This window comes from Bubalus bubalis, chromosome 18 (assembly GCF_019923935.1).
Source record: "Bubalus bubalis isolate 160015118507 breed Murrah chromosome 18, NDDB_SH_1, whole genome shotgun sequence".
Classification (NCBI taxonomy): Eukaryota; Metazoa; Chordata; class Mammalia; order Artiodactyla; family Bovidae; genus Bubalus; species Bubalus bubalis.
In genome coordinates this window covers 56,414,387-56,425,503 of record NC_059174.1, presented here as the reverse complement: position 1 = coordinate 56,425,503, position 11,117 = coordinate 56,414,387, and the positions used below count along the sequence as shown (strand labels likewise).

Below are 11,117 nucleotides of genomic sequence, written 5' to 3'. Positions count from 1 at the left end.
AGATGGACAGAGACATGGAAGAGGGGGACCAGGAGGGTCAAGAGCCCTGGTATCCGGCCAGAGGTGGACGGACAATCAAAGCACAGTCGGAGAGGGACAAAGGGAAGTTATTGATGAAGCCGCTGTTCGCCTGCCCGGAAGAGAGCTTGAGAAATGGAGGTGCCAGGAGCATGGCACAGGGTGCTGGGGGCGGACAAAGCCCGATTGTTCGAAGGCCGTTTCCCCATAGCGCCTGGCTCTGCACCCCAGCCTGGGGCCGGGGTGGGGACCGGCTTGGTGACACATGCTCTCTTGCTGGTCGGCTTGCTCTGTCTTGCGGGGACACGGAGGCTCTTGAACACCCACAGAGGCAACTTAAGGACAGGTGGGTGAATCACCCCAACCCCACTGAACCCTTGCCGCCTGGTGGCCCGTGCCCCGGGTACTGATGGCCCGCAGGCCCCAGAGTGCTCACAGGAGTGGTGGGAGGCCTGAAGGCCGGGGGTACTGCGTGCCTGCCAGGGACACAGGCCTTCTGGGGTCCTCCCAACCTGTCGTGCTAGAGGACCTAGAAGTCTAGGAACTGAGGACAAGCTCCTGCCCTTCCTGCCTTTAGATCCAGGTGTGCAGACTTCCAGCCCCTTTCTCCCTGGAGGTCCAGAATTCTCAGCCCCCAGCCCCTCCTCCCTCAGACCCGGGGGTCCAGCCCCCCAGCCCCTCCTTCCTTGACCTGGGAGTCGGGGAGTCGCCCCCCTGGTGCACTCAGGCACCTGCACCCCCTCCCTTGAACCGGGGACCAGGGGTCAGCAGGAGCAGTGCAGTGGGGGTGGGAGGAATGCGTGTGGGAGGCCCGGAGGAGGAGGCAAGGGCGGGGCCGCCTCCTGCTCCAGGGGCCCGGGGCGGCAGGGGTTAAAAGGAAGCATGGGAGCATCTGAGGACAGGACAGGCCTCTTCCAGGCAGGCCAGGGCACTGGGGTGTCTGTCCGCCAGGCCCTGGGCGCCCACATTCTCTGCTTTCGGCCCTCTATCTCTGCCTGCCTCTGCTTTCAGCGTGCCTTCTCTCTGCCCAGCTCCCTGCACTTCTGACTCTCTCGTCTCCCTGTCCATCCATCCGTTCGGGACACCTCCTGTCCCTGCCCCAACCCAAGAACCAGCCCATCCCACCCCCTGCCCCCTGCAGCTGGCCCCAGCAGAAGCCCCAGGTGTGGAGGCAAGTGACAGGTAAGCTCAGAGCCAAGGGGAGGGGGAGAAACCCCAGGGCAAGGGAAGAGCTTCAGGGGCCCTCCGTCCTGTTACTGAGCAGGCGAACCAGAGCCAAGAGGAGAAACAGAATGAGTGTAGAAACATAAGGAGAAGGGCAGGGTGAGCAGCAGGTCCTGGGCCCTCGCTGGCATCCCCGCCTTCGTGGGACCCTCAGATGGAAGGCATGGGTTGGGAAGATAAGAAACTGGGAGGCTAAATGGGAAGGATGGAAGCCAAGGATCAGGAGAGCATGGCCAGCCAGGGAGGATGGGGAGGGAGGAGCCTGGGTGAACCCTGAGGCTGGGACTAATGCAGGATTTGGCTTCCCTTCTCAGGAATGGCCGTGAAGATGCTGGTCATAGCAGTGGTTCTGGTCGCTGCAGGTGGGCAAAAGGGCGGTGGTGTGCGGGAGTCAGTTTGGGTGGGGGGTGGGGGGTGGTTGATGGGGAAGAGATTGGAATTGGGAATGGGGACACATACGGGTATGCCGGGGAGGGGGTTTAGAATGAGGAAGACATTGGGGAGTTTAAGTTAGGGATGAGGGATGCAGGTGGGGAAGGGGTGGGAGGTGGGCTTCAAGGTGGGGAAGAGGTTGAGGTTGGTTTGGGACATGGGGAAACTGGTCAGAGGTGGGTTTAAAGATGGGCTTCCCAGGTGGCCGCTAGTGGTAGAGAACCTGCCTGCCAATGCAGAAGACATAAGAGACACAGCTTTGGTCCCTGGGTCAGGAAGACCCCCTGGAAGAGGGCGGGGCAACCCACTCCAGTATTCTTGCCTGGAGAATCCCAAGGACAGAGGAGCCTGGTGAGCTATATATAGTCCATGGGGTTGCAAAGAGAGACAGGACTGAAGCGGCTTAGCAGGCATGCACAGGTTTAAAGACAGGAAAGTTTAAGGATGGGTTTGGCTCTGGCGCTGGGGATGGAGATGAAGTTGATGATCAAGGCAGCAATGGGGTTCAGCTTGGGGGGTGTAGCCGACACCTCCAGACCTCCCCTCTCACTAGACCCTCCCTCAGCCCAAGCGGAGGAGAAGGACAAGGTGCTCCACGGTGGGCCCTGTGAGCAGACGTCTCACCCCTACCAAGCTGCCCTCTACATGGCGGGCCACCTGCTCTGCGGAGGCGTCCTCATTCACCCGCTGTGGGTCCTCACCGCTGCCCACTGCAAAAAACCGTGAGTGTCCCCGCTGACGCTAGGCCCTGCGGGTTTCGTGCAGAAATGCATGGCTCTCACATCATGACACCGTCTGATAACCAGGCTCAACTGGACAGTATTTAATTGAGTACCATATCTGTGCCAGGCAGCGTTTGGGGCTCTGTGGGGTGCAGAGCGGTGAGGAAAACAAGCAAAACTGCTGCTTTAGTAAACCGACCTTCTAAATGGGGAAGGAGGACCTTACCAGGCCCTGTAGGGAGGGGTGGCTTTAACTCCAATTGCAGGGAGAAGCCTCGTAGGGTTTTCATCAGCGAAGCAGCAAGTTCCAGTTTACATTTTTAAGAGCACTCTGGAAAGGGCTTCCCAGGTGGCGCTAGTGGTAAAGAACCCTCCTGCCAGTGCAGGAGATGTAAGAGACATGGGTTCGATCCCTGACTCGGAAACATTACCTGGAGAAGGAAGCGTAAACCCGTTCCAGCATTCATTCCTGGAGAATCCCATGGATGGAGGAGCCTGGAGGGCTACAGTCTGTGGAGTCGCAAGAGTCAGACACGACTTAGCAACTAAACAACCACAGGTCCAGGACCAATCCTCAGGGCGCTAATAACCAGTAGCTGCAGGAACAACAGCCTCCATTTTTTTTCAGTGCTAACTATGGGCCATGTGTCTAGTTAGGCACCTGGAATCCCTCACAGTGAAAGAAAGCAAAGTCGTTCAGTCGTGTCCGACTCTTTACGACCCCATGGACTGTAGCCTACCAGGCTCCTCTGTCCACGGAATTTTCCAGGCAAGAATACTGGAGTGGGTTGCCATTTCCTTCTCCAGGGGATCTTCCCGACCCAGGGATCACACCTGGGTCTCCCGCATTGCAGCAGATGCTTTACCATCTAAGCCATCAGGGAAGCCCAGTAACAGACTTTTTAGACCCATTTTGCAGATGTCGAAGCTGAAGCTCAGAGAAGTAACAAGTGATAAACCAAGAGGTGTCACGCCCCAGTGGCATCAGGGGAAGACCTCAGCAGAGGTCTCCCCTTGCAGGGTCAAGGACTCAAGGACCTCCAGGGTGGTCTCCCCCAAACACAGGGAAACCTGGCATCACTCTCACCATCCTCATTCATTCATTCAGTGCTCATTGACCAAGGGCGCCCATGAATGGTAGATTTGAGCTGGGCCGTGGGGACTCAGCAAAGACGCAGCGAGCTGCCCAGAGTCTCTGCCCTTTGGAACGCAGGAGTAGACAGGCACCGGAAGACAGCTGTTGAATCCTTGGAGGGGGCGGGCGGGGGTGGGGGGTGGCGGGGAGAAATATATAATCACAAATTACTCTAAGTCCAATGAAAGGGAAAAACAGGGGTGGCTCCATGAGAGAAAAGAGCAGAAGTACCTGCTTTAGACTGAAGACGGTATCTGGAAGGACTTTCTGATGAGATGAAATTTAAGCTAAGGCCCGGAAAATGAATGAGAAAGGGGAACCAAATGAAGAAGCAGGCTGAGCATCCAGGGCAGAGGAAATAGAAGGCCCAAAGACCCGAGGTGGCAACAGTCTGAAGAGTTCTAAGGAAAACGACTGGTTCACTGAGGGTCAGAGAATAGTGGGATTAGGCACGTGAGCTTTATTCCGAGGGTAATAGGGAACTACAGAAAGTTTCTGAGCAAGGGAGCAACGCTTTGATCCATTTCACAAATATTTATTCAATGTCTGTCATAGGCCAGACACTGGTCTAGGTGCTAAGGAGGATATATCTGACTAAAACAAAAATCTCATCTTTTTTTTAAATAATATATATTTTTTATTTTTGGCCATACTGAGTCCTCATTGCTACGCAAGTGAGAGCTACTTTCTAGCTGCGGTGGGAAGGCTTCTCACTGATATCATTTCTGTTGTTGCAGAGCACAGGCTGTAGCGCGTGAGGGCTTCAGATGCTTCAGATGTTAGTTGTGGCTATGGGCTCAGTAGTTGTGGTGCATGGGCTTGGTTGCTCCGCAGCATGTAGGATCTTCCCAGACCAGGGATCGAACCTGTGTCCCCTGCACTGGCAGATGAATTGCTAACCACTGGACCACCAGGGAAGCCTGAATATTTGCACTGTGATTGAGTTTCCAGGGAAGGCCGCACTGAGAAGGTGACATTTGAAGGAGGTGAGGGAGTGAAGCATGCAGGTATCTGGGAGAAAGAGCTGCTAGCAGGTCGAACAACCAGTGCAAATGTCCTGGGGTGAGAGGATGACTATTGTGTTCAAGGAAAGGCCGGGAAGCTTGTGTGGCTGGAGCAGAAAGAGAAGGAGAGTGGGACACGGCTGACGGATAATGGGGACAGATTGTGCAGAGCTTTATGGACCACAGTGGGAATTTTGGACTTTACTCTGAGCAAGATGGGAGTCATGGGAGGGTGCTGAGCACAGGAAGTACACGGCTGGCTTGTATTGTTAAAATAGCCCTGGCTGCTTTGTAGAAGACAGAGAGGACTAAAGGTAGAAACCAGGAGTTCAGTGAGGCTGCAGTCCAGGTAAGAGATTACTGTGGCTCAGACCGAAATGGTAGCAATGGGGGAGGAGAGAAGTGGTCAGATTCTGGATATGCTTCGGAGAGACAAAAGGATTTCTGGACAGCTTGGATATGAAGCAACACATAAAGGGTCACGAATAGCCTTCGGGGTTATTCTGAAAGGATGGAGTTGTCATTTGCTGAGCTGGGAAGACCACGAGGCAAGCAGCAGGCCAGATGTTTCATGGTGCACCAGGCTACCCCATCTCCCACCGTAGTCCCCGACCCCGGAGTCTCAGCTGCAGTCCAAAGGCCTCCAGGTGAGACCCCGCCCTTTCCTTTCCCAGGAATCTGCAGGTCTACCTGGGGAAGCACAACCTTCAGCAAAGGGAGTTTTTCCAGGAGGAGAGCTCTGTCGTCCGGACCGTGGCCCACCCGGGCTACAATGCCGCCACCCACGACCAGGACATCATGCTGCTGCGTCTGTCACGGCCGGCCAGGCTCTCCGACCACATCCAGCCTCTGACCCTGGAAAGAGACTGCTCAGCCAACCACGCCAGCTGCCACATCCTAGGCTGGGGCAAGATGGCAGACGGTCAGTAGTGGGAGAATGATGCGGTGATCCGTCATCACTGGGTGATGGGTCATAGTGGGCGGAGGTGGTTCACGGTGAGAGTCAGTGGGAGAGTGAATTAGTGGGTCAAAGTTCAATGGGGAGGGAGGGCAAATACGAGAGCTGGGCTAACAAGTGAACAGCCAGAGAAGAGCGCAGACCAACAGTTGGTTGAAACGGAGTTGTGGGACATGACATGAAGGGTCAATGAGGAGGGAAGGTCACTGCAGAGATATCAATCAGGAAGGGGGCCAATTGTCAAAAAGGACTGATCAGGATGATCAAGAAAGGATAAACGGAGGAGGGACTAATGGAAGAAGAGAGATCAATAAAGCAGGGAAGCCAGCTGAAGGATGTGGATCAAGAAAGCGAACAGTGTAGAGAAAGCTGATAGTGGAGGAACCAATTGAGAAGAGTCAAAGGTCAATAGGGGTCAGTAGATAAAGGTCTAGAGGCAGAAAGAAACCCAATAGATCAGCAGGAACCGTGGAGGGTGGGCCTGTGAGTGAAGAGCCAAAAAAGAAGGGGGAATCAACAGGGGAACACGAGGCCATTTAGGAAACAACCAATGAGGGAGCACAACTTTGGATGAAGGGCCAATAGGAAGGGAGAACCAATGAGGAAAGAAGGGACCAGTTAGGAAAGGCACACAGTCAAGTGGTGACCAATCAGGATGAGCCAATGGGAAAACAGGTCCAGTGAAGGAGGACGGGATATAACAGAGGAGCGACTAATAGAGGAAGAGAATACTGAAGAAGGTGGGACCAGTGGAAAAGTGACAAGTGGAGGCAGGACCTAAGAGAAAGGAAAAACCAATAGGAAATGAAGACTGAACTGTAGTGCTGGAGAAGACTCTTAAGAATACCTTGGGCTGCAAGGAGATCAAACCAGTCAATTCTAAAGGCAATCAATCCTGAACATTCATTGGAAGGACTGATGCTGAAGCTGAAGCTCCCATACTTTCGCCACCTGATGCGAAGAACTGACTCACTGAAAAAGACCCTGATGCTGGGAAAGACTGAAGGCAGGAGGAGAAGGGGACTACAGAGGATGAGATGGTTGGATGGCATCACTGGCTCAATGCACATGAGTTTAAGCATGCTCCGGGAGTTGGTGATGGACAGGGAAGCCTGGCGTGCTGCCGTCTATGGGGTTGCAAATAGTCAGACATGACTGAGCGACTAACCTGACTGAGAGAAGGGGTAATTAATGAGGAAGACAGGCCAATGGGAAGGAAGAGTGATGGGAAGAAGGACCAATCAGGAGTCAGGCAGTGGAAGTGGGTGTTGAGAATGAGTGACAAACAGGAATAATGGAACCAGTGGGAAATAGGAATCATTAGGGGAGGGAGGATTTATAGATGTTGGAGGATCAATGAGAAGGGTGGACTGTGAAGTGATCATGGCCCATCTCTCTTTGCAGGTGAATACCCCGACACCATCCAGTGTGCGTACGTCCACCTGGTGTCCCGTGAGAAGTGTGATCATGCCTACCCTGGCCAGATCACCCAAAACATGGTGTGTGCCGGGGATGAGAAGCATGGGAAGGACTCCTGCCAGGTGAGGACGCCGGGACCCATTGGCTACATGGCCAAGGACGTAGACAGGCAGGAAGAGACAGACACATAGACCAAATGGAAGGGACAGGCACACATAGAGCCAGGTTGGGTGAGAATCAGAGGCATGAAAAGAGAGAGAGATTCAGTTCCATACACAGAAACACAGACAGGGACAGGCAGAGACAAAGAGCCAATTAGCAGAGACAGGAAGTGCAGAGACAAGGATGGAGATGAAGAGATCAAGAACCAGAGAGACACAGTCAGGAGGCAGATGGTGCCAGGAGACTGTCCCTCCTCTAACAGAGCCCCCACCGTCCTGCTTGGAAATAGCCAAGCTGTGCAGAAGGGAGACCCTAGCCAGGGAGCAAAGGGGCCCCATCCTCTCTTCCAAATACCTTTAACTTGGATTCCTGCCACGTCGTCCATTGGATCTCCCCTTCCAATGCCCAAACTGACCCCTCTGCATTGGAGGATCTGCAGAGACCAGCCAAGAGGGAGAAGGAGACAAAGCTAGAGAAAGGTGATGCCCAGTGAGTTGGATGCAAGGAAAGGGCAGGAAGAGAAGCTGCATTTCTGAGACTGTCCATCCTCCCTTTAGAGATGTCTGTGTTTCTGAGTCTCCCTCAGTCTCTATTCCCCTGACTGTGACTTTGTGTCTGTCTGTCTCTCTTTGTATATGAGTCATTCTCTCCATCTGAGTATCTTCACCTCCTCTCTACATGTCTCTCTGTCTCCTTCTGTCTGTTTTTCTTTTTTTTTTTTTTAGAGTAGGTTTTTAAAGTTATTTATTTGTTTATGGTTGCCCTGGGTCTTCGTTGGGGCTTTCTCTAGTTGCGGTGAGCGGGGGCTGCTCTCTCGTTGTGGATGGGCTTTTTATTGCGGTGGCTTCTCTCATTGTGGAGCACGGACTCTGGGCACGCGGGCTTCAGGAGTTGCGGCACTCAGGCTCACTAGTGGCAGCAGAACCTTAGCGGCTCTGTGGCACATGGACTCTTGCCAGAACAGGGATTGCACCCACCTCCCCTGCACAGGCGGATTCCCGGTCCACTGTACCCCCAGGGAAGTCGCCGTCTCTTTTTCTTTCTCCTGCAGGTCTGTGTCTGACTCTCTCCCCCTCTTCACCCACAGGGCGACTCCGGGGGTCCACTGGTATGTGGCGACCGCCTCCGAGGCCTCGTGTCGTGGGGTAACGTCCCCTGCGGCTCCAAGGAGAAGCCGGGTGTCTACACTGACGTCTGCAGATACGGTCACTGGATCCAAAAAGTCATTCAGGCCAACTGATCCTGACCTGTGACCTCCACCTCTTGACCTCTTCCCCTCCTCCTGCCTACACCTAACCCTAATGCTTAATAAAAAGCCGTGACACCACAGTGCAGACCCTTCCTGGTTCTACCCCAGCCCCACCCTCTCATCGCTAGGTGTGACGGTGGACACGGGCTTAGGTCTTACCCCCGCCACTAACAGAATACAAACAATTCCCTTCCAGTGATCTCTCCCTCCCTTGATGACCCCATGGGCTCAATTTCTTCCTACAGAGAAGTGGTCTCTTGTCTGGCCAGAGTCGAGTTGGGGGGTCCCACCTCCCCCACTTGCTAGCCATGTACCCACAGGAACTGCCCTCCTTCACTGTGTAGGTTTTCTCCTCTGTAAAAATGAAGATAAGAATCATACATGCCTCATAAGGCAGTGGCTGTGGTGGGGGAGATTGAAGGTTGTAAAAGTGTGAAACACAAGCAACAGTGCCTGGCACACCCACGTGAACAATAAAAGAGTGAATTTTATTATTTGTGGTGCTTTTTGCTTTTATCCTTCATCTGCCTCTCTGAAGCTCGGATATCCTTAGTCCTCTTTCACAACCCAACTTGATCTTCCTCCCCCTCAGGGAAGATGCCCTTGATTCCTCCACCTTGTACCAGCCCTGCCTGAAGGTGGATTTCTCCACTAAACTCCCCTTGTAACAGCATCAGCAGGGAGATGAGAGGGCTGGGAGGCCACTGTGAGTGGGTAAGACTGATGGGAGAGAAGAGGGAAGGAGAGCTCAGGGACCAGATCCTAAAGGACCCCAGACCCCAGGTTGGGAGTCTGGGGCTTCTCCTGAGGTAGTGCGGAGCCATGGAAAGAGTGTGAGTACGAACAGCTCTGGGACCACGTGCAGGATGGACCAGAAGGGAGAGATGATGTGAGGTGAGCAGGGGCTGGGGCTGGGAGGGCTGGAGAAGGGGGGCTGAATCTGAGTACACCGTATGAAAGTAATTGGGTCGGGAGCATTCTCAGGATGCTAATGACCTGTAGAAAAATCTGCGGGCGGGGGGTGGTGAGAACTTCCGATGTGTCCTCGACATGGTAAATTATCAAGGATGGTGGGGGCTAGGGTTTGAGGCTGGAGAAGTGGGTGATGGGGCTGGGAATGTAGGTCAGTGGAAGATGACGCTGGGTCCTGAGTGCCAGGCCGAAGAACTTGACCTTGATCCTGAGGGCCTTGAGAAAAGGACGGACAGGATCGGAGGCAGATATGTGAAAGATCGCGCTGCAGTCCAGTTGAGGGGAGAGGAGGGGGATGGGCATGGAAGTGGAGAGACCAGAGACACTCCCCCCAAATGAGGGGAGCAGACAGGCAGAACTGGGTAAAGACCCAGGCTTGCATGTGCCTGCTAGGCTTCTTCCACCCACATGCACTGCGCACTACCCTACGCCCTGTCCTCAGAAAGACCTTCCTCACTTAGTCCCACTGCACGAGCTCTGAGACAAAAGGCCATCTAAGCCAGCAATCCTCCCGGGAAGCTGAACGGAGCAGTAAGCGGGTCCCCAGAGAAAGGGAGATGAGGGTCCAACACGGGAGCTGAAGTTTGGAGCAGAAGTTAGGATCAGAGGGAGGGTCAGAGACCACGGTCTATTTGCTTCACCAACATGAATGGCAACCTTAGTTTTGCCCTGCAGAGTAGAATGATGTCAGAAATCATCACAGAGGGTCCATTCAGACTGTCTCTAGATCCTAAAGATCTTTAGAGCTGAGAAAAAACACACTTAGATGTCTCAAGAACCAAAGGAAGGTGAAATTTTATCAAGGCAAAATTTGAAATTAGCACAACATGGTAAATCAACTCTACTTCAATAATAAATTAAAATGCAAAAAAGAAGTCCCCGCAAACCAAAGCAAACAAGAAAAAAACCTTTCTGGAATTTGGAATTAAAAAAGGTGAGTGAGCTAAGCTTAAGAGACTAAGAAAGAAGTAGGATGCAGGGTTTGTCACATTAATGCATGAAATATTCATTGCAATAGGCAAAATAAGCCTCAGACTTATGCTTTGACTTTTTTTTTTTTCCCCTACACACTAAAACCAACCTCAGGGCTTTAAATCCTCCCAGTCAACGGGTTCTGGATTATAGAGGTGAACAAGACAGCTTGGGTTTTGCCCTCAAGGAACATGAGCTCTGCAAAAGCAGCATCTCCAGACGTCCTTGTCTGTTTTTGTTCACAGAGAGACCTGAGTTGGTACACAGTAGGTGCTCAGAAAGTAGGTGTCGGATGAGTCCTTGGCTCTTACATCCTAGCAGAGACAGAGACTTGGAGACACAGTTAAAGACAGATGCAGAGAGCTGGGGGGCAGACCGAAAGAAGAGCCTGGATGGTAAGAGGTCAGGAGAGGCAGCCCCAGATGGCCCGGAAGTAGGGAGGAAGTAGGCACCCTTTGGGTCCCCACCCAGCGCCCCATTTCCTGAGGGGCCAGGAGCCACCCACCCCTTCTCCCAGCCTCTTGGCTTCCTTCCCCATTGGCAGGTGGCCCTGCCCAATTCTCGCCCACACCTGGCTGTGCACAGCAGTCTGTGGAAGTCACCTGCGGGGGCCTCTAGACCAGATCCCTGCCCCTTTCTGCCCCCAAAGCACCAGGTCCTGGATGTGGGTCAGGAGGAGGCAGTGAGGGGGTCCCTCGGCAACGTAGCCAGAATTTTTCTGGCCCCAAATGGACAGCAAGGGAGACAGAGGGTCAGAGAGATGCGGAGATGCACGCACTCAATGATAGAGAGAGAGAGGGAAGGAGGAAGAAGGGGAAGAAGATGAAGAAGATGCAGAGACAGAAATAGA

The 11,117-nt window shown here is 53.5% G+C and overlaps 1 protein-coding gene across 5 annotated transcripts; it reads left to right on the top strand.

Annotated features, from left to right (window-relative positions):
• Positions 1 to 226: 226 nt before the first annotated feature.
• Positions 227 to 8,814, top strand: KLK6 (kallikrein related peptidase 6). Of its 5 annotated transcripts, none has more exons than XM_006080020.4 (7): positions 227 to 364; positions 1,050 to 1,200; positions 1,557 to 1,604; positions 2,228 to 2,396; positions 5,210 to 5,457; positions 6,898 to 7,034; positions 8,162 to 8,814. In XM_006080020.4, exons 3-7 carry the CDS (start codon positions 1,559 to 1,561, stop codon positions 8,312 to 8,314), a joined length of 753 nt encoding a protein of 250 aa, XP_006080082.3. In that variant the 5' UTR covers positions 227 to 364; positions 1,050 to 1,200; positions 1,557 to 1,558; the 3' UTR covers positions 8,315 to 8,814. The 5 variants fall into 5 exon arrangements, with proteins under 5 accessions (XP_006080082.3, XP_006080079.3, XP_006080078.3 ...); XM_006080017.4 differs by having other exon boundaries at positions 245 to 364; positions 1,030 to 1,200; positions 2,240 to 2,396; XM_006080016.4 differs by having other exon boundaries at positions 245 to 364; positions 1,030 to 1,200.
• The last annotated feature ends 2,303 nt before the right edge of the window (positions 8,815 to 11,117 follow it).

Excerpts from the sequence above, each read along its gene's own strand:
- KLK6 (XM_006080020.4), top strand. The coding sequence starts at position 1,559 with ATGGCCGTGAAGATGCTGGTCATAGCAGTGGTTCTGGTCGCTGCAG. Across the intron at positions 1,605-2,227 it reads AGTGGTTCTGGTCGCTGCAG|ACCCTCCCTCAGCCCAAGCG; the intron begins GTGGGCAAAAGG and ends CCCTCTCACTAG. Across the intron at positions 5,458-6,897 it reads CTGGGGCAAGATGGCAGACG|GTGAATACCCCGACACCATC; the intron begins GTCAGTAGTGGG and ends CTCTCTTTGCAG.